Here is a 23755-nt window from a genome sequence, read left to right on the forward strand (position 1 = left end):
ATTGTACCCCTTTGTCAAAATTTGTCTATGAAGCAATGTAGAATGTGTAGTCCAAAAAGGCTCACATTAAAAAAAATGTTGCTAGGAAAAGGAAAGGTCAAACACTTTTGTCTCATTCCAAAAATTGAAAGGTCCTTAGACCTTATGAAAATTTGAATTTTTATAATTCAAGAAAGGAAAAGGAGGTGGTTGCAACCGTGGGATTTGGGGAGGTGGGAGGTTGAGGTGGTTACACCCTCTCTCTTCCTTTATCTTCTCTTGTCACGGTTCATTTCCCTCTCTCTCATTTTGGCACAACAGTTGCCTTCTTGTTCTTGCTTTTCTCTCTTGTGCTCCTTTGTCAAATCTAATGGAGAGTGAGGAAGAGGAAGAAGGTGAGGATGGAAGAATTGTCCAATTTCTTATGTGCCTTCCTCTTGTGTATCTTGAGGATATGGATTCTTGGTGAGAAGAAGGAGAGTTTTCTTGCAGGTTTTTGTGGCCAGCGATGTATTTGCAGCCTCTCCTAGCCGGTTCGTAGTTTGATTCGTGTCGTGGCAGGGTGCTCTTCGAAAAGGGCAAGAAGAGCTAATGTGGGGAGCTTTTTTAACACTTACACTATTTTCTTAGAGATTTCTTGTTCATCACCATCTTGGGGTGAGTACCAAGCTTTGTTTCTTGTACCTTAATTTCAACTTCGACGGCTACGTTGTGCTATGGTATAATGGAAGATGTCTATGGCATGGCCAGGATTGAAGCATTTCATGTTATTTCTTGCTATTGTCTTAGTTCAGTTCATAAGTTTTCTTATTGATTTCCATGGTAGAATAGTCCTTCTTTACATTGGTATCAGAGCATTAGTTTAGATTCTGTTAGAAGTCATTTTCATGCATTAGATTTAGTTGTAGTGACTAGAGAGTGAAAATCATAATTTAAATTTTGTCACAGGAGTTAGTTCCTTCATAACCGTGTCAGACATTGAGATCTATCACAAACTATGACCAAGATGGAGGTTCTTGGCATGAACTAGTGGATAATGACGGGCTCCAGCTATTTTGGCAGGTCTTCACCAAATTTTTAACCAAATTTTAGGGTAAGATGGACAAAATGAAGGTTACAATCTTTAATGGAGACCAAACTTAAGTTACTTTTTTGAAAGACAGGGTTTCTTCTCTTTCTTCAAGCTTTCTTTCATGGATTCCATGGATAAACCCTACTCCTACCTTGATTCTATGGCTTCTATCCTATAAAGGTATTCCATAACAAGCTTCTTCATCAACAAAGCTTGCCTACAAGGACCATTTATGGTGGTTTTGCTTCAACTGTGTAGCTTGTTGTAGAGCTTTCAAAGGCATCATACCAGCACAAGAATTGGTGTCCACAAGGAGGCAGCTTCAAACGTTGATGAAGGATAGGCAGAAGGCAGCCTTGGCAGTCCTGCATCTTTTTATGCTATTTAAATTGGGACTTCATATCCTCCATAGCCTTCTTTAGAACCTCATTCTCTACATACAACAAATGAAGTTTCCACTTCATAGAGCCATAGAGTGCTGCTACATGTGATAGCTCGTGAACTTCCTTAGGTTGGATGGAAACTGTGGCCCAGCTTGTTAATGTTAACATTTGATGTTCTCTGTGGTGGACTACATGCCTTGGTTGAAGCAGAAGCAATAAGAAGGCTAATCTTTTGAAAGTGAAGTTACGGCAATCTGATGCCAGGTTTATTCCACTGCCATTGAGTAGAATCTAGATAAAGCTGCAGACCCCATCGCACATTCAATCTTGCTTGTTGCCCCACAGGCAACAAGTTGTGCACATGCAAGTCCCAACCTCTAAGGCCTTCTTCAACCATTGTACTGGAGCTTCCCTTTGACTCGAAATCCCCTATCAAGATCCAAGAGTCACTAGAATGCTTTACCTTCACCATCCACATGCATGGCCTTGACCTTGAGGATGTACAAGCAAAGGTCGTCGAGATTGTTCCCGGGGTAAGCAAGGTTTGCTTCTTTGGAGCAGAAAGGCTTAGAGCCATCCTTGATGAACTAGATCTTCCACCATGGTAGTTCCGCTCGATGTTTGGCTCGTAGCTCCAGGACACATCTACGACATACGATGATGACATCTTGGTTGTGAGAGTGCCTAAAGACTCCATACCTGCTGTGGATGATCAAATCTCAAACGGCAAGAGCATCAGACCTGCTTCCATTCAACGCGTTTTGTGTTGATTAGGATTGCAATCTTCATCATTACTATATCTCTAACGGCATCTACAATGGCCTTCTAATTTCTCATTCCTGTTTTGTTTTGATCGTTTAGGTTTCCATCTTCTTTCGATTTTCTATAGATCAACATTTGTTTGTCCATTTATCTCCATCATCCTCCTCCTCTTCATGTGACACTGAGCTCTAGCAATTCAAGGATTAGGAGCTTGGACTATTTGTGATTTTCATATCCTTTTCAACCTCGCAACTATGGTGCATTAGGTTTCTTTCTGAAATTTAGGCCCAAGGTAATAAGCCACAGTTGACAATAGGTGGTGTCATGCCCACATTCATCAGAGAACCTGGACACTACATAAAGAATATGTTTCTAAAGTTCAATCATTCTTTTGAGTAGCAGATATCAAAGATTGAGCAATATGCAAGCAATCTCCTGGCAATCTCATGCACGTTCGTGTAAGAATATCATTTCACTACTTGTTGCTTCTCATCCATGAGGGTCAGATTTGCGGTCATTAGGACTTGCTGAATCTCCAACTTCACCATCACTAAGATTGTCATCTTCAACATCCTCAACATCTGATGATGAGACATTGGATGCCAAATGTGATGTGGCAAACCTTTTTCAAAAATAAGTTCATGACAGCCAGTATTTCTATAGCCTTTAATTGGTACCAATCCATGTTGAGAAAGGGCTAAAAGGACAGCAATTGAAGCATAGGAAGATAGTAGTTGATGTGTCTCTCCTGACTGTCAAAGAAGGAATCTTTGCTTGGTGATACGCATCTAGGAGGAGAAGACTTTGATAACCACATGATAAATCATTTTGTTCAAGAATTCAAGAGGAAATACAAAAATGACATTACATGCAATGCCAGAGCCCTGCAGAGGTTGAGAACATCATGTTAAAGGCTATGAGCAATGTTCATGTTGCAAATGGGCTTGAGTACAATATATATTGTTATAAATGTCTTGAACATGGAAGATTTCATTCATCATAGGAAGCATCGGTGGACAGATGGTATTCTCAGCCTGTCAGCAACATCCTACGCAATTCTTATCCTGCATGACAATGACATTAGCATCATGACTGAGAAGTTTGCAACATTAGTGAAGGCTAATGTTCAAGTGGATTCTTACTGGCCTGCATTGTTTGCCAAGTTTCTTGAGAAAAGAAGTGTGGAGGACCTAATCACAAACATTGGCTCTAGTGGTGGTGAGTTTCTGTTACCATCGGTGGTGCTTTCCCTTTGCGTTAAGGGGCGTTGGTGGTGCAATTGCACCTGCTCATATGGAAGAGAAAAAGGAAGAACCAAAGGAAGAGAGTGACGAAGAAATGGGGTTTAGCTTGTTTGATTAGACAATTTTCTTTGGTTCTGCACTTTTTCACTCAGCAATGTATAAACGACCTATATGCACTTGACTTGGTATACATAGCCTAGTACATGGAAATATTTTTTATGTACACAGTGTTGTTAGAAGTTTAGAGGAATATAGAGTTTCTGTTTGCTCACATGTGCATAGTGCAGCATCATTTGCTTTCATACCCTTGCCTCTCAGAAGTTCTCTTAAAGAAGGAAATTTTGAGGAAAGCAGGTGCTGAATTTGAGTCTTCTTCTTTAGCTCATCATAAAGTACATAGTTTGCATACTTGAGCAGCTCATCTTGCTACTGCTTTATCAAGCTTCATGATAGCTCTACAGTATTTAACTCTCCAACAAGCATGATGTTGAGAAAGAGAAAATTCCACCACAACCAACTCTACAATCAAATCTGGAATACGCAGTGCCTTGAGGCTGCTGTCTTTCCTGTCAAGATTGTGGGAGAGAAGGAAGGAGTCTCGCTTGAAGCTTTCTTGCTTGCACAATGGGGGAATACACACAAGGGTGGAGGCTGAAAACAGTTTTCCTCTTCTTAGTTGTGTAAGCCAAAAGAACTCAAGTACAAAGAAATAGAAGAACCCTCTATATGGGTCTCAAACCAAACTCAACTAACTAAGGTGGCATACTAACTGAGCCATGAACTAGAGTAGATAAGGATAGCTGTCATGTAGCTATTATTCATGGGCGGTGTACCAACCGCGTCTGCAACTGACAAGTCGGTGACATAAATACACAACGGCCAACTTGGCGTATCACGAGTGGAGCTCGATATCTCAACACTCCCCCTCGAGCTCAATCCCAATTCCTGCACACCAAGCAGGTCTCTGAACTTGCGCAGCTTCTCTGTGCCCAATGCCTTCGTGAATATGTTAGCTACCTGATCCTCTGTGCTGACATAAACTAGATCAATAAGACCTAGTAAAACCCTCTCTCGCACATAGTGATAATGCACCTCAATGTGCTTTGTTCTAGCATGATAGACTGGGTTATTTGCCAAGTGTATACTACTCATGTTGTCACAATAAATAACAACTGGTCCATCTGTAGACTGATGCATATCATAAAGTAGCTTATGCAACCAAGCTACCTCACATGCAGCCATTGCTGCACCCCTGTACTCAGCCTCTGTGCTCGATAAGGCAACTGTAGGCTGTTTCTTGCTGCTCCAAGTGACTACAGCACTCCCAAAAGAGAACACATATCCACTGGTAGATCGTCTATCAGAAATGCTACCAGCCCAATCAACATCAGTGTATCCATGCAACTGTATCTGAACCCCAGTCTCATAAAATAGTCCATACTGCAATGTGGACTTCACATACCTGAGTATGCGTCTAGCCGCATCCAAATGTGGTTTCCTTGGAGCCTGCATAAACTGACTTACCAATCCAACAGCATAGCTCAAATCTGGCCTGGTAATAGTCATATAAATCAAACTTCCTACTATGCGTCTGTACATAGTAGGGTCTTCTAGAAGCTCACATGCATCTCTGCTCAGCTTCACATTCTACTCCAAAGGAACTGAAATAGGCTTACAGCCTCTCATCCCATATTTGGACAGCATGTCCAATCCATACTGCCTCTGCAAGAGCTGTATCCCACTTGGTGATCTAATCACCTCAATGCCCAAGAAATAACGCAGCTCTCCCAAATCCTTCATCTCAAACTTCTGCTTCAATAGCATTTTCACATGAAGGATATCTTCATCACTGTCACCTGTCATAATCAAATCATCAACATAAATGACAAGTAGCATAATACCTTTCTCTGTTTTTCTCACATAAAGTGAGAAATCTGCCTTGGAAATCTGAAAGCCAATAGTGACAAGATACTGTCCTATCTTGTCAGACCATGCTCTAGGTGCTTGCTTCAGGCCATACAAGGCTTTCTTCAACCTGCAAACAAACTCAGGATGAACATCATGCACATAACCTGGTGGCTGCTCCATATAGACCTCTTCTTGCAAATCACCATGCAAGAAGGCATTCTTTACATCCATCTGATGTAAAGACCATCCCTTTGATGCAGCCATAGCAATGACCGCTCTTACGGTTGCCATCCTTGCAACCGGACTGAATGTTTCTTCATAGTCAATACCATATGTTTGTGCATACCCTTTGACTACTAATCTTGCCTTGTATCTGTTCACAGAACCATCTGCATTGTGCTTCACCTTATAAACCCACTTACAGCCAATTGCATTTTTACCTTTAGGCAAAGGTACCAATTCCCATGTAGCATTTGCTTCCAAGGCATCCATTTCTTCATCCATGGCTTTCTCCCATTTTTCTTTTCCCATGGCTTCCTCAAAAGAAGTGGGTTCTGGTTCTTGTATCACTTTGACCATATATGCATAGTGAATGGCTGTAAATCCATCATATTTCAGCCTATCCACAGGATACCTAGCTCTCGTAGACCTGCGCAAAGTAGGTTCACTCCCAGGTGCTCTCAAAACATCCCTGGTCTTCCTTACTCCAGGTGTAACAATAGAAGGAATACCCAACTCATCAGCAATGCTCTGTTCTGAGCCACTAGGTTCACCATCCACATAAGAGTGACCTACATTCACATCCAACATGGGCTGATCAACCTTCTCTTTTCCTTTTCGTGATACATGCATACCACTATCTACATTACTTTGAGAAGATTCTCCTGATCTCAATCTGCCTGTCCATGGCGAAGAATGTGAACCACTGCTAGAGGACGCTCCAGGTCCACTAATATTTTGTGACTGCTGCTGTGAATTCTGTGCAGCATTACCATTTTGTGCATCTACATCATCAATCACATTTACTGGTTTATACCAGCTACTCATCTCATTAAAAACAACATCTCTGCTCACTGTAAACTTACGAGTAGAAGGGTTATAGCATCTATACCCTTTTTGCTGCAGAGAGTAACCAATAAAGATGCACTTCTCAGCTTTTGGATCCAACTTGGATCTCAACTCATCTGGCACATGTACATAGGCAATGCAACCAAAAATTTTCAAATGAGAAATATCTGGTTTCCTACCACTATACCTCTCCTCTGGAGTCATTCAATGTATTGCTGCAGTGGGAGTCCTGTTCATTATGTAGACTGCTGTAGCAACTGCTTCAGCCCAATAAAAATCTGGCAAGTCTTTTTCATTGAGCATGGCACGAGATACCTCTCCAATATGCCTGTTTTTCCTTTATGCAATTCCATTTTGTTGTGGGGTATAATTGCATGAATATTGCTGCTTTATGCCATGCTCCTGCAAGAACTTTGCAAACTCATTTGAGAGGTACTCTCCCCCTCCATCTAACCTTAGGCATTTTATCTGCACGCCTGTTTCTTTTTCAACCATAGCTTTAAGAGTTTTGAAATGCCCAAAAACTTCACTTTTCTTTTTCATAAAATACACCCAAACTTTTCTGCTATAGTCATCAATAAAAGTGACAAAATAATGAGAGCCTCCAAGAGATGCAGCTTTAGTAGTCCACACATCAGAGTGGATTAATTCCAATGGCTTCTCACTCTCTTGAACATGTCTAGGAAATGGTTTCCTTGCCTGTTTTCCAAACTGACAGGCTTCACATACCTTATGCATTTCTGCAACCTTGAATTTGGGCAATCCTGCAACAATATTTTGGGCCTGCATTGATTTAAGTCGCTGTACATTAACATGACCAATGTGTTTATGCCAGATATCAATATCTGCAACTACACCGGTCCCATGTGCAAACATTGCTGCACTCAATTCAGACATGTCTGCATCCAACGTAAACATTCTGCCCTTCTTCTTTCCTTTTGCTATCAAGCAACCTTTATTTTTCATATCCTCAACAAAGCATCCATGAGGATTAAATCTGACCTGCAAGCCCTATTCAACCATTTGACCAACAGAAACCAGATTCTTGGTGATATTCGGGACATGAAATACATCGGACAGGTATTTCTTTTTCCCATCCTGCATAGACAAAGGAATTTTTCCAATCTGCACAATCGGATGTGCAGTATCATCACCAGTCTCTACAAATCCTGGTTTTTCCATTTTCCTTGCATCCTCCATCCATTCTGCATGACCTGTCATGTGGTTTGATGCACCTGAGTCAACATACCACACATCGTTGCTTTCTTCTGCACTTGTCACAGAATTGTTCATGTGCTGCACCATAAACAAATGCTCATTTCTGTCATCACCCTGTCTACTAGAAGATGCATAATTTCCTTGTTGCAGTTTTCCATTCATGATGTCATTCTGCTTTTTATAGCAGTCTTTAGCCATATGACCCATTTTACCACAATAGTAGCATTCAACATTACTGTTTGCATTTTGGCCTCTTTGCCATCCACCACGACCTCTTTGGCTCCCCCTGCCTCTAGAGTTACCATGTCCTCCTCCATAGGACTGGTTTTCTTGAGTTTGCTGCATATTCTGATTTCTACCACGGCCTCCAAATCGGCCTCCTCTACCTCTGCCTCTACCTCTTCCAGCATTTGAGTAGAAGACAGTTTCTTTTGAAGTTCCTCCTGAAGAAGATGCACCACCATTTCTTTGCTCCTCAGAAATTAGAAGAGCAATCAACTCCTCAAAATCAGGAAATCTTTCACGAACTGAAATGGATGTCCGAAACTGTGCATAATCCTTTCCTAGACCATTCAAGGTCACAGAAACTAAATCATCATCTTCCACTGGCGACCCAATGGAAGCAAGTGCATCTGCAATCTTCTTCACCTTCATGTGGTAGTCATTGATGCTCATATTTTCTCTTTGCACATTGTGCAACTCTTGCTTGAGCTGCATTTTCCTGGCTTGTGTATTTGTGCTATACATCTTTGACAGAGTATCCCATGCCTCCTTTGGCGTACTTGCATCCTGAATATGCACAATCATAGAGTCTGAAATGCTGATAGACAGCCAGTACATAACTTTCCTGGCTCTCTCATGCCATGCTTTAAATGCCTGCATTTGCTGTTGATTGGGAACATCAGGAAGAACTGGTTCTTCTTCATTTCCTGCAACAAATTTCCAATATCCTTTTCCCATAAGGAAATTCGTCATTCTAAACTTCCATGCTTGGAAGTTGTTCTTGTCAAGCTTTTCAGTGACAATCTGTAAGAGAGAATCAGACGCCATTACAGAACACTGCAAAAAATTCTATCACTGCAAACAGCACAGCTTCAGCCTCACAAAGGCAAATCTGCAAAACTGGCGAAAGTGGTATTTTACCACACAATCACTTCCTAGTGATGATTTTGCATCAACAGGCAACAGGGATGATTCTGTAACTCCCAATGTCTCTGCGCACAAGCATACAATGCAATTTTTACAGTAACTATTCACCGACCTGTAGAACAGTGGCTGCACAGCATAAAGCTGGGCCTCTTCTTGAGTGCGTGCAGAAAACTTCCGCCTCCAAAACAGGCCCCGAAATGGCCTCAAATCAAAAAAACAAGGTCGTCGAGGGCTAAAGCCCCTGCCCGCAGCATATACTGCCCTCTTGCTTCACCGCAAAGGGTGTCTCAACCTAAGACAATGCACTCCTGCACTTTCCGGCTGTGCTACCTGCAGAGATCTGCTCCCAAAACAGAAGATGAAAGCAACACTGCTCCTCTTACCAGAACACCACGAGCTTGGCTTGCTTTCTTGAGCTCCTTACCACGAACAAGGCTCTGATACCATGTCAAGATTGTGGGAGAGAAGGAAGGAGTCTCGCTTGAAGCTTTCTTGCTTGCACAATGGGGGAATACACACAAGGGTGGAGGCTGAAAACAGTTTTCCTCTTCTTAGTTGTGTAAGCCAAAAGAACTCAAGTACAAAGAAATAGAAGAACCCTCTATATGGGTCTCAAACCAAACTCAACTAACTAAGGTGGCATACTAACTGAGCCACGGACTAGAGTAGATAAGGATAGCTATCATGTAGCTATTATTCATGGGCGGTGTACCAACCGCGTTTGCAACTGACAAGTCGGTGACATAAATACACAACGGTCACCCTGGCGTATCACGAGTGGAGCTCGATATCTCAACATTTCCCAATTTCCTTAGCATAAGATCAAATGGTCTGGGACAAAACAACATGTGATTATGTTCAATGGTTAGCATGCATATCTAAGAATTGAAGGGAATACTTTATACAAAAGCTCGTGGTCACCCCAAGCATGCTATTCAGATATGCAAAGATAGGCAGGATTCATCCTATTCAGATTTGTATTAACTACACTAAAGCTCAAAGGTGTGTCTGTTGCAGTGAGCATGAGGGATGCAACTAAAAGATGCCATTCTGTATAGGGCTATATCACAAGGAAATTCTATTACCATAAAGGTTTCAAAGTATGCAACTTGGTCGGCCTTGTTTTACAAGTAAATCATCCAATCAGCTCTCCGAGCTATAGACCTACAGTAGCCTCCTATATATTGATAGTAGTCTTAACAATATTCTCAACAAGGTTCAGCACAACGACAACATGCACGATAGCATATGATGGGAGGAACTTTCATGGGGCTTCAGCAACAAAGTGCTTATACTTCAGTTGCATCTCTACATCAAGTTTCTAAGTGTTGGGTAGCATCCAAATTCTCAAGTCCAAGTGCAGTAGCCTCAAGCTCAGCCACTTTCAAGTAGACACTTGCCAACATCTAGGTTGCATGTGGTACAGTCTACACCACAACAGTAGGCTGCAATGCTTGGTGTATAGCAGCATAGCAGCAACAAACGATACCTCAATCTACTGTACAACAGCAAAGTATTCATGCAACTAATCAATGGTATTAGCACAATAGATGCCAGGTGCAACACCATAGCCATATTTTCAAACTCCTCGACCATTTCCTATGTAGGAACATGTTGTTCAACGACCCAATCTATAGCCCCATCATCGTATAGCATAGCAACCACATTCCCAACCCTTTCAACCATAGGCTCAGCTTCAATAGTCCCATCAGCCCCATCCTCAAACCCATCCTCAACAGCACCTTATTCAACAGCCTTCCCAAGGATGGTTATCTCAGTGCACATTGCAAGATCTCATGAATGGTCAGAGTCAAAAGTTCTTCATGTTGGATGTGGTTATGATGGCTATCGAATATATCCTATTGTAGGTGATCAATATCGTTGTTTGGATTACACTGAAGATGTAGGTTCCGATCTTTGTGGAACTTGTTTACATATGGGTGGGAGTCTCCATGGTTGGTTTAACCAACATCATAAATCTGGTCATAAGATGATGAAGATTTTGGATGGAGATATGCCTGGAGATATGCCAGAGCTCTTATTCTTGGAACATGAGCAACCATTTTTCTATGTATTTGGAGTAGGTATGCAGGAACAACAAGTATACTATGTAAACAGACAACATGCCTATCATGAAGATTATGAAGAATATGCAAGGTATCGTGAGTACAATGAGCATTGGTATGACCAACAACATGCATATGATAGTGATGAGAACTCCATTGAGTTACAGCATGCAAGTGATGGTCATAATATTTTTGGACAGCAACAACATGTTAATCATTATGTTTATGGTCAACCCCAAAAGTGAGGACACCCTTGCAGTCATTTTGAGCACTCTTCCATGAATGAGAATCATGTGGGAAGGCCACAAGGATTTGAGAATGGTTTCAACTCTTTTGATATGCATACAAATGGACAGTCATACATGAATGGGTAGCAACATGTATATGATTGTGGTCTTGGATATGAGCAGCATTATGCTAGTGAACATGGACAGCATGTTGATCAGTATTTCTATGATGATTAGCCACCCCATAGTCAATATTACGATGATGATCAACTATTTCTTAGACATCAACATTATGATCAACTATTTCTTGGACATCAACATTATGCTAGCAAAAATGAGCATGGTCATGAATATGGAAAACCATTTTTATAATGAGAAGTATGATAGCCATAATGGCTAGCATGATGTTATTTGAGAAAAACACTTAACCAGTGATGATACTAGAGGATTACATGCACAAGGCTTATGTTATAGATGTGCTGAACCAATATCTTCTAATCATAAAGATATATGCAGGAAAAGGAATGCTAAAGTGATGTTGGTTATAGAGTTTTCGGATAATGAAGAGGAAGCTGAAGAGGCTGAAGAGAAAGTGGATTGTATAGTCCAAGATGGATAGTCTTACAAATCCTTCGAAGTTGATCATGATGCCTATCCAACTTTCTAACCTACATTATGCTAATGACCAAGTGAATGTAGTAATTGAAGAGGGACATGTAAAGGAGCTTAATGAGGCCATACACCAATTTATGGCTTCAAATGACATGTTCTCAATTGATGGCCTTATCTTCCCATTTGATCCGGGGGATCGTGAGGATACTTTCCTGTTTCCATTTTACCCGGGAGGCAATGGTGGGATATATTTTTCTACAGAGGGAACTTATGGTTGTGATGACTATTTTGATGGATATCCATTTGACCTTGGAGGCATATTGGACTTCAGTGACTTTCGTTGTTAGTGGGTTGTAAATAACGCTTGCAATACTGATTCCTTAGCATATTTAATCATCCTTTCTAAGGCTTCATGATTCCTTCAAAATAGTGGGATTATTGCAATTACAAGATAGTGGACAACTTGCTCTGTGAATTTTTTTGTCATGAATTAAATTGCCTTAATGACATCAAAAAGTAGTTTTAATGTATGGGCCGATGCCTTAGGTTGTGTACTTCATTTTTCTACCTCAAACACTCAATTTGGATACTCCAGTCAAAGTTATGGCAGTTTTACGAATTTAGCCTTGTTTGGACAATGAGCAGTCATTTCACTGTTTCAGGTTCATTATGAGATTTCTTCATGGAAAGTGCTTTCGCATTCTTCTGGATCTTCATTGACATGATTTGCTTCATTAATGACTTGTCTATCACCCCATTATCTTCAGTTTTGAGGACAAAACCATATTTGGGAAGGGATGGTTTGTAATGAAGCAAATTAGCCACATTAGTTCACTTACCTTTACCAAAATAAACCATGTAAATACCTTAGCCATGATGGTACTAGGTTTTACTATAAAAGGGCAGAAGAGCTAATGTGGGGGCTTTTTTTGACATTTACACTATTTTCTTAGAGATTTCTTGTTCATCACCATCTTGGGGTGAGTACCAAGCTTTGTTTCTTGTATATTAATTTTAGCTTCCGTGGCTATGTTGTGCTGTGGTATAATGGAAGATGTCTATGGCATGGACATGATTGAAGCATTCCATGTTATTTCCTTATATTTTCTTAGTTCAGTTCATTAGTTTTCTTATTGATTTCCATGGTAGAATAGTCCTTCTTCACACACACACACACAAACACACACACACACACGCACGCACGCACGCACGCATCCTAATTGTCCCAAGAGAAAAGCTAACACTAGCAAAGAAATGATCCCATCAAATCTCTGATCCTTTTTGGAGTGGAAATGATTAAAGATGAGGACACCATACCAATTCCTATGAGTGCTATCATGCATACCCAAAGAAAAAACATTCTTGGTATCCTTGATGATTGGTAAATTCTAATGGTGGATATATGTGAGTGCACATGCATACTTAGGTATTATTTGGTTAAAGAATAGCTCCATTGGTTCTTGTCATATAGTCATGTTATTGATTAAGTAAGGGATCTTGGTGGTCGCTTACATAAAGAATTATCGATGTTAAGGAAAGTTTACTTGGAGAAGGTTATAGGGAGATGCCATTTAGACAAAGCATTGTACCTAAGCAAAGTAAATTTGAAAAACAAAGTCTCCTTGTCATGGTTGGAGAAGACTAGTCTATTTCTTAAGTGCCCTTCCTCCTTGCTTACATCATTGATTGTAGTAGCATGAGTGAGAAGTTGAGAGAGATACTGTAAGTGACTTAGGGAGATACAAGCTCCTTAGGTATGTGTTGCCTTTGACAAGCCCTGAGTGAATGTGGGGGAATCACAAAGAAGGGCTAGACGGTTAGAGATAGAGCTAGTTAATCAAGGCTATTGTGCATTCCTAACCCTAGGACCCCTAAGTACAGTGCCCTGATCATGAATGCATGATTATTTCTCTCAATTCCCCCCTCCTTTATATTGAATATACCTATACAAGTGCCATATAATGAAGCTTTTAACCTTATAAATGTGATTCGAATGTATTAGAGATTGAGATGCTAAACAAGAGAATGATTATATCTTCACACTCTTAGTGCATTGGGGTGTACTTAAATTGAATGCTGAGCCAAAATGATTGAAGCATGAGCCTTGTTATTATAGCAAGTATTGTCATTGAAGAACTATATGCATTGATAAGACTTAGAGTTCTTGGAGGGGCAATTCACATATCCTTTTGATAGTGTTGATAACTTTTGAAGTGGATGCCAAGGTAGATTCTTCTTGATATTGATTGTCTTCTTGTGTGCTCTTAATGTCCCTGCACTTTCTTGTGTCTTCAATATTTTTTGCATTCTTGAGCTCATTGGGAATTGTTTGCTTTGTTGCTTCTTGGCTTCTTAACATCTTCTTTAGACTCGAGCTTACCACTTGTCACCTATTTGTCTTGCATTCACTTGATAATACATGAGAGGACATGCAATTGATTATTGTTTTAAAAATAATTTTTTTTGACTATGAACTAAAACTTTTGCATTTTTTATCCCATGATTTGTTGATTCATAGTTCACTTTCTCTCTTGCACAAAAAAGATTGCAATGCTTCAGAGCATTGTAGAGGTATTGCTATTGTGGTATGCACTGTTTTTTCTTGTAAAATGTTATTTATCTACAACAATTGCAATACATTTATTATATACATGCAAGTGCATGAGCTATGATTTAGTATTACTTTCTGTAAGAATAAGCCATTTGTTGAAGTTGGGATCGTATTTAAATATAGTGTAAAGGAAATTGTAGAACTTTTACAAAGAATAGTATACAAGTGGTGATATTGAGCACCACATTCCCTTGGCCCAATTGATTGGCAATGTGCAATTCCTCCTCAATGAGACGTTTGTTCAACAGAGGGTGAAATTGGACTAGTTCTAGTAGTTCAACATTTTGTACAATCATGAGCACTCATAGGGAAGTGAGAGCGACATACATTTAATCATTTCTAGAAGTCCATAATAAACATCATTCGTCAAGAGTCATTAGTTGAGCTCCAAGTTTTGCTATTGAAGCTCTCAAGTCAAACCATTATTTGTGAAACTCACTTTATCCTTATGCTTACATCTCGTGCTCTTGTACTTCCTCCATACTTTTTTGGTAAACTCTCAATGCGGTATAATGGAATCAAGTGAAGTTCTTCCACATCAATTTTAGACATGTAATGCATACGTACAAGGGCCGTTTCTAGGTAGTGCACATAAACATGCTCTTGTTTGTTCCATGTTTGTGGTCATTTGAGGAATTCTTAATGCTCATCAACTAATGCTCCTAAGTCCACATGAACAACAATATTGGCAACTAATGTCACTTTTTAATCGATTTGTTTGAGGCTCTCCATCTCATTGGTTGGTTCTCATTTTGTGCCTTTCCTTTTGCCATTTCCATAATAGATTTTTACTTTTCATTAGGTTTTAGATTTGTTGGAGGCTTTGGGCAAGAAGAACATCTTAGAACTAGAATTGGGTCAATTGCACTTTTGAATTTGGAGTTTGCATCCTACTTTGTTGAGGCATTATGGGTTTGTTTTAGGCAAAGTTGATTGTCCTAGTTGCATAGTCAAAGGTTGCGAGTGTTTGGATTTGGAAGAAGTAACTACAATGTCAAGGGGCTTAATTGAATTGTGCTAGTAGTTGAAAACAACTACATTGTTGGATCCTTGGATAGTTCAGATGTATTCTTGGGCTCATTGGTTTTGTATTTGCCTTTGGCGATATTTTTGGTTACTTTCTGTTGCACATGTTTTTTCATGTTTTGTGATGAAGGTTTTGAATCAAGAGACTTTGATGGCTTGACTGAACTAGCAATTGGGGTCAATTGTTATTTCTCCAGAATTGATATTTTTACCATCTCCTCATTGGGTCTTTCTTGATTGCTGGAACCTAGAAGCTTTGTCTCTTTGTCACAAGGAGGTGATTGCTTGGGCTCTCCAACTACAGCCTTCTTTACAAACTCATAGAGGGATTGTTGGTTTGTGGCAGTATCCTTGGGTGCCTTTTGGGGATCTAACTCCTTGATTGGGTAGCTACACTAGGCTCATGTTGCTGGATTTCTTGTTTTTTCTTAGATGAGGAAGGTTTCGTGGACTTGGGAGACTTCAAGCTCTTAGATGGGCTAGCAACTACCTTGAGTTGCTGCGTGTGTGCCTTTGATGACTCTACTTTCTCTTTCTTGTAGCTTTTCTTATTAGCTTGTGTAGCATCATGAGGATGTTGTTTCATCTCCTTCTTCAGAGCTAATGGCTCATCGGACATTGTTAGTGTCTATTTAGAATTGGAACTGCATTGAGTGGTTGCATCTCAGATGCAACGAGGCCAGCTCTCTTTTGCCAATAGGTAAGGTTAAATTTTTTGGTTTTATCTTGGTTGGTTATGTCTCCTCAAATTTGGTCTTTGACCTTGATCCAACTAGTGGGGGGAGTTCCCCGCCTAGAATTGATGAAAATGTGGGAGGGGGGAACATTGAATGCGCTCTCGAAAGCTCAAGTTGTCCATGCATCATGTGAAAGCCCACCAACCAATCCCTCCATCTCCTTGTGTATGTTCATGGCTTGGTGTGTAACCAGGCTTAACGACCCCGAGTGATAAATAAGGTTGGAGGCCTATCTTAATCTCAAATCTTAATGATTATTATTATTACGACAGAGGATTTAAATAGTTGCAAGAACCAAAAGTGGTTTAAGGGGCAAAACCGGCGGTTTCAAGGGAAGAGCTCTATAGGCGAAACCACCGCCGGGCAGCTTTACAGCAGTATGTGGCATCAAACAGACAAACGTCGTCCTCTTCGCGTGTGTTGTCGTCGTAGTGGTCTCTCTCTCTCTCTTCTACGTTCCCATTTTATTCATCTTACTGTCGAGCTCTTACTCACTCGCAGCTATGGCGCAGGGGCACATTTCACCCTCCCTAATCTCAACCGCCTGATCCGGCCTGCGCCACCCCACCATCTCACCTCCCTCTCCTCGCGAAGCGAACTCTCTTCGCTCTCATCTCCCTGTTCTCTCCGTTTCCTTCCATCCATCCAACTGTCCTTCATTCCTTCCGTCCTTCCTTCCTTCATCTTTGCCATCTCCCTACCCAGCTTCTTAGTCCTTGCAGCAGGGGCTGACATTCCCGATCTTATCCCCTCGCCTTCTGTTGCCGTTTCAAGTTCCTGTCGCTCCCTCTCACCGACATTCTCAGGTTCAGCTCTCAGCTCTTGCCCCAACCCTAACCCTAGCTCTTAGCTCTGTCACGATGATGGAGCGGCTCTGATTCAATGCAATGTGCCTCAGTTGATCTTACTGGTTGGTTCAGCGGTTCAATTACAATTACCATTTGTCTCCTCAATCGTTAATCCTGGCTCCCTCCACTCCCAAGCCCGATCCTGGCCTTGTCTTCTCAGGCGCGGTGATGACTCAAGCTCCGCCTCCTTCCGCTCGCTTGGTCAAGCCTCGCCCGGGCCTCTCAGGTGCCAAAGCAGGTAATCCGACGCCACAGCATGTGCTCATGGAGCTTAAGCATCGCATCCTCACAGCGCTTGGCAAGCTTGCGGACCGGGACACGCAGCAGATTGCTGTGGAGGAGTTAGACAAGATCATGGAGACGCTTTCTCCTGATTGCGTATCTGTTTGCCTCTCCTGCCTCTACGATTCAGATATGCAGCAGAAAAGCGTAGTAAAGAAGGAATGTGTCAGGCTCTTTGGATCCCTTGCGTTACTCCATGGAGATCTGCTCATTCCTCACCTCTCGAAGATCATAGCCAGCATCATGCGCCGGCTTAGAGATCCAGACAGCAGTGTGCGGGATGCTTGTGTCGATGTGATGGGGATTCTATCGGCTAGGATGCTATCCTCTTCTCCTACGAGTGGCCAAGAAAATGGAGCACAAGCTAGTGGTACATTGAACCTGACAACATTCTCCAAGCCTTTATTTGATGCCCTGAGCGAGCAAAACAAGAGCGTGCAAACAGGTGCTGCAATGTGCCTGGCCCGAGTTATTGAAAGTGCTAAAACTCCTCCACTCGGTGCCATGGCCCGATTGTGTCCCAGAATCTGCAAGTTTATGAGTAACCCCAATTTCCTTGCAAGACCAGCATTGCTTGCGGTTATGGGAAGTTTGTCACAGGTCAGTGCAAAGCTCTTTCGATTTTGCACTGCATCTGATCTCTTAGGTGCTTATCGCATTTTATCGAAGCTGAGGTGCCGTTTATTTTTAATACATTATTGGTCGAAAGGATCATCACATAGTGGCAAATTAGTCGTAAAAGCCTTGAATGAAGGTTTAAATGTATAATGTACAAGCTGGACTCGGATCACAGATAATGCTGTTGACAATGTTGTGACTTTCTAAAAGAGGTTGATCAGCGCTTCTGAAGTGTATTCGACCACCAAAAGGACAAGTTATCTATCACGAATGTTGATTTGGCTAGTCACTGTTTGAACCGCTACAATCCTGATTGCTTGTGAGATTACAACTATTATTATGTCTAGGGACCTATATATGACGGAAAAACTACAGGTAGCTTACTTGCGTAAGGAAAAGTGTAGGCAATGTTTGGAGAAGATTGTATGGCTTCTCAACAATCATGTTTGATGTTTACTCTTACAAAGAAACTATGCCTAGGCGAATGTATATCTGTTATTTCTCAAATAGAAGCCAAATTTGTGTTTGTGAGTTGTTTCCACTTCTCAAATATGCCTATTGTGTAGGTTGAGTTGGCTAGTGGCTGTTTGAACAACTCAATGATGGTCAATTGTGAGTTGACAACTTATACACGTAAGTAGGAAAAGCTTATTGGTAGCAAATAAAGAAGATTATTTTGTTTTTGTACAATCATCTCTAATGTTACTCTTCACAAGCAATTATGCCCAAGCTAATTCATACCTTTTATGCTCTACATAGAAGCTCACTTTGTGTGGTCGTGACTTGTTTCCACACCTCTATTTGGCATAGCGTAGGTGTGATCTTTTTGGATTTTGGTGTCTTGGTCCTAATACGTGGAGAATTTTGGCCAAACACGCCCAGTATGAAGCATCTATATTACAAACATGAACTCATCTTATCATAATATAGCATACGATTTACAACCAATGGAAGCAACCTAATGGCCTATGATAATGAAACTACCAATGCTTGATAGTATGAGTTCAAACAAACAAAATAGAGACATTGAGGTAGTTCCACTCTTATGAACTTGGTATGAGAGTGCGCAATGGAAGAGGAGAGAGAAGTGGAAAGGAGAAGAGAAAGCAGGAAGAGAAGAATGATGTGCGTTGAACAAAGAAGAGAGTTAAATACAAAGAGGATTGAACAATCCTTGCATGTAACCCAAGGCATCAATGAGGGCACTGGATCACGTTGAATAATGATGATGGCTCCTATGATGGTGTCAGAGATGGAGAGGGACTGTGAAGCCAACAATCCTTCTTGGAGATAGAAAATAATGTAGCAATTTTAATGTGCATATACATGCTAGAAAGAAGAATGATTTGCCCAACCAAGTGTGGCAGCTATAAATAGCTTAAAATCTCCAAAATTGGTCAACTTGCCCTTGATTGGGCTGATTGCAATATGTAGTCCAATTGCAATAAGGATTTGTGCAAATGCTAACAACTTGTCCTTGACTGGGTCGATTGCAAAATATGTAGTCCAATTGCAATAAGGATTTGTGCAAATGTTAATGTGGTGGACTTGAAGTAGTTGCAAATTGGTAGGGGCTGGAAATTGATTGGGAGGGCAACATAGGTTTTGAAATGTTTGACTAATCGAAGGAATGTAGAGTGGGTACACACCTAAATTGATTGAGAGAAGAAATGCATGCTCTAGAATGAGCTGCCTCCTTTGTCAAAACACATGATAGACATGCCAAAGCTCCTAATGTCCTTGACTGATTCAGATTGAGGCTCATAGGTAAGAAATAACAATGTATGACAAACATGATTGCTAACACTGCCTCTTAGATCTTGGATGTGCATGAAAGTTGAAGTAAATGTGGATTTGAGAGTGATAGGAAGAGTACCATTGTTGATAAAGTCTATTGATGAAGAAGCTCCTCATGATCCTAGGAACCACCCCTCTGAAACACTAAGGGTTGGGAATCCACAGTTGCATCATTGAGATCGTCTCCCTCTAAAAGGGGTGGGGGGTATGAGGAAACTATTGTAGGAGGGGGTGGGGCATGGAAAGGAACCTATGGAATAGATGGTGCACAAGCGAGAATGGTTGTAGCAATAGACAACTGCCTCAAATGACCTTGCATAAGAGAAGGGGAATGGAGCTTGTAGAGCCCACTCTCCTACCAACTTATCGTTAAAATAGCTTTTGAAAAAGAATCCTCAATAAACATAGCCTTTTTGGTGAAGACAACCCAAGTACCAAGTCTATCAAGGTCATAAAGAGAGGAGTGGAAAGCCCAAGTCTAGAATATGTTGGATTTTTGAAAATGAAGCTCGAGAAATGGTTTGGCAATAACGCTAAAGTGCCAACATAACTAATAGGCAATAAGTAAATGTCACCAACAGTGATAAGACCCTTAGATGGGTGAAGATCCTATAGCAAATCTCCTCATGGAGTCATATGTCATGAAGCACCATTGTCAATAAGTTAGGATCTCTCAAAAGATGAAGCAACCATTGAAGAAGTTTTCTTCGATACATGGATATGAAGGAACATAGACTCATGGGTAACAACTGATGTAGATATAGAGGAACGCTTAGATGATTTAGCTTCATACTTTGCTCTTGGACGAAAGTGAGGGTGCTTTTTTCAATATTTTTTCTCGGGGTGTGTTTCCTTCCCTTAGTGTGGGCATCTAGGCTTCTTTGAATTTGTGTTAGAGCTTGAAGAATACTCTTGTTTCTCTTTCTTGGGCTTGGCCTTTGTTTTCTCCTCCTCCTTCCCTCTACTTGTACTTGTACTAAATGATTTTGTGGAGTTGGATCCAATGGCTACCTCTTTAAGATGCTCGTTATGTTGCAAGACAAATGGAGCAAGCTCCTCCCAGAGAAGAAGCAAGCACTTGCACTGGCAATGCCATCATAGACATCCTAGCACCAGAAGGATGGGCCTTGTGGAGACATGAAGAGAGGGGGGAGATGGGTTTTGTGATCTTTGTGACCTAGCAAGAGAGGGTTCTTGTTTAGAATGGGGTTGGGACCTCCGATCTTCATGATGATCACACCATCTCTTAGAGGGAGTATGAATAGACTCCAAATTTGAGTCATCAAAGTCTTGGAATTGGCGATAAGACATCTTTGTACAACTTGCAAAACACACAAAATCAACTGCATTTTGCTGTAGGAGAGCTTGAACAGAGGAAAACTCAACAAAGCTTGCAAAAGAAGAGTCATGGATGTCCCACCTTTGTTGAACGTGGCTTGCAAACACACAAGATTTGCATTTACAGGAGTGAAAAGCACGCTGAAATTTGACTTTTCAGCAATAGTGTGGTCTCATCTTTGGTTGGAAACTTTGTGTCCTCATGTAGGCAGTGATACCATGTGAGAGTGCGCAATGGAAGAGAATCACGAACACTGAGGGAAAAGGAGAGGAGAAGAGGAAGCAAGAAAAGAAAAATGATTTGCAATGAACAAAGAAGAAAGCTGAATACAGTGAGGACTGATCAATCCTTGTATGCAGCCCAATGCGTTAGTGGGGGCATAGGATCAGGCTGAATAATGATGTTACACGTGTGATTGTGAGGGAGACAGATGGAGTATGCAGCCAATAGTCCTTGTTGAAGACGGAGAAGATTGCGGCAATTTAAATGTGCACATAGTTGGTAGAAAGAGAAATGATTTGCCTAGCCAAGTGGTTGTGGTGATCACTTGTTGCTTGGATCTCAAAGAATGGGGTGCTTCACCCCCTTTGGCTATGAGGTTGGAGTCTCTATAAAACATACGTCTTTGTTGGTATGGATGTCCTAAGTCTCTGGATCATAGAGATGGTATCCCATTGGCTTGGAATTGTAGCCACAAACACTTGTCATGTAGCCTTCAATCTATCTTTCCTCCCTCCTTCCTTCAGATGTGAATGTGCATGGCTCAATCAAAGATCTTGAAAGAAGGCACATTAGGATTAATACCATAATATGTCTTAAAAGGTACCATGCTTGGAATTATGGATGTCAAGGATTTATTAAGGATATATAGTTGTCGTTATGGCCTCTACCCAAAGAACTTGTGGCACCTTTTTTTGCTTTAGTGTAGTCCTTGTCATTTGGATACTTGGGATTTATTAAGGATATATATGGTTCTTACTATAGGCTTTGCCCAAAGATTGCATGGCACCTTTCAATGCTTTAGTGTAGTTCTCATCATCTTCACCATAGTCTTGTTCTTTTGCTCCAGTACTTCATTTTGTGAGTTCGCAATGGAAAGGAAAGTGAATATGTAGAGGAGGTTGAATCAACGTAAGAGAGAAGGAACATATTGATGGCAATAGTTTAAAGGTTCAAGGTTGTCTTGGTTAGCCCCAATAGGTAGCATTGAGTATTAGTGTGGGTGCTAGACAGTAGCAAGGGGATGAGAGAGAATGAGGAGGGTTGGCTGAATGATCACAATGGATGAATGAATGAGGAGGTAGGTTGCCTGTGAATAGGCAAACTAGGGCCACAATTGGTATACAAATGGCCAAGGCCAAAATGTGGGTGCCCAAGATAGTGTACAATGCCAAAAAAGAAATGTATTGACGCACCCTCTGTCGAAAGTGCCTAAAAAACATAAATTGATAGACGATTACAATGTTAGAGCTCTAATGTCATCGTTTGACTTAGAATAAGGGTCATAGGTAGGTGATGATTATACAAGATGCATGTCTGCTAATACCCTCTCTTAGATTCTGGACGTGGAGAAAGGCCGAAAGAGATGAAACAAATTTGAGGATGGTAGGGAGAGTGCCATTGCTCATCTCGTTTGTTGACAAAGAATGTCGGCCAAGGAGCAAGACCCCCTTTTCAAATAAAAACTTAATCCAGTGGGAGGCCACCATTCATCAATGGAAACGAAGAGGCCTTAAATGATCACTCTAGAAAACTCTAGTCGGGGATGGGTGAGTGAAGCCTTTGAACTAATTGGGAGATGATAGCGAGGAGCTATTGAAAGGTGCTATAACCTACCAAAAGAACAAAACGAGGACCAATAGCCGCGTCACTATGGTTTGAGATGACGGATATGGGCCTTCTTCATTTCTTTTTAGGCCATGACATGTACCAGACTCCAAGGGGGGTTTTTATCTCCAAGCAGTAGCCGACGCAAGAGCTTTTGGCCACGTTTGAGATGGAGGGATGTAAGGCGGTTTCTCCTCCTATGGATCTGAATTGGAAGGCTACGGTCCATGCAAATCTTTCAACGGTGAATGCTATGTGCTACAGGCAATTGATTGGGTCCGTGATTTGGCTTCTTAATACTCGTGTTGGTTTGTGCTTTTCTATCCCATGGATCCAAACTAGAAGGCTATGGCCCATGCAAAGCCTCCGGTGGTGGTTGCCACTTGGTATTGGCTGTTGATTGGGTCCTTGATTTGGCTTCTCAATACTCGGGTTGATTTGTGCTTTCCTTTAGGTCTATTGGTCCGGTTCATGAGTAAACCCAAGATGATACATTGGCAGGCTGCTATGAGGATTTTGCGGTTTTCTAAGGGAGACCCTTGATTTAGATTTGGCCGGAGATTCCCCTTGGTTCTTACAAGTTGGAGGGATTTAAATTTGGTTGGAGATGTTGACCATCAAAGGTCCACGACAGGTTATTGTTTTACTTTGGGTGTAGGTGTTATCTCGTGGAGTAGCACGAAGTAGCCACTATTGCTCTTTCTTTCACAGAGGGGGAGTATATAGCGGCATCTTCTATCACATGTGAGATGGTATGGCTTTGGAGGTTACTAGGAGAGCTTGGCTGTCCTCAGATAGGTCTTATGACACTTAATTGGGACAATGAGAGTTGCATTGCTTTGGCACGGAAGCCATTGTTTCATGCTAGGTCGAAGCATATTGAGATCTAGTACCATTTCATTTAGGAAAAGATCTTGGATGAGACCATTGATGTGGTTTACTACAAGACGAAGGATAATCTTGTAGATTTGTTTATGAAGGC

The 23755-nt window shown here is 41.2% G+C and overlaps 2 protein-coding genes across 2 annotated transcripts in view; both read left to right on the forward strand.

The window, feature by feature from the left end:
* The first annotated feature begins 3176 nt into the window (after positions 1-3176).
* Positions 3177-3558, forward strand: LOC148021261 (large ribosomal subunit protein P1A-like). Its single transcript, XM_087698229.1, has 2 exons — positions 3177-3418; positions 3459-3558. Exons 1-2 carry the CDS (start codon positions 3177-3179, stop codon positions 3556-3558), a joined length of 342 nt encoding a protein of 113 aa, XP_087554355.1.
* A 12885-nt stretch (positions 3559-16443) lies between these two features.
* LOC148021262 (microtubule-associated protein TORTIFOLIA1-like) overlaps positions 16444-23755 on the forward strand; it is a 42530-nt gene continuing 35218 nt past the window's right edge. The window contains exon 1 of the mRNA XM_087699122.1: positions 16444-17792. Within this exon, the coding sequence (XP_087555248.1) occupies positions 17079-17792 (714 nt within the window). The 5' untranslated portion in view covers positions 16444-17078. The remainder of the gene's footprint in view (positions 17793-23755) is intronic.

The sequence above is a fragment of the Lygodium microphyllum genome, chromosome 18 (assembly GCF_053477565.2).
Source record: "Lygodium microphyllum isolate KBCC chromosome 18, Lygodium_microphyllum_v1.1.10, whole genome shotgun sequence".
Classification (NCBI taxonomy): Eukaryota; Viridiplantae; Streptophyta; class Polypodiopsida; order Schizaeales; family Lygodiaceae; genus Lygodium; species Lygodium microphyllum.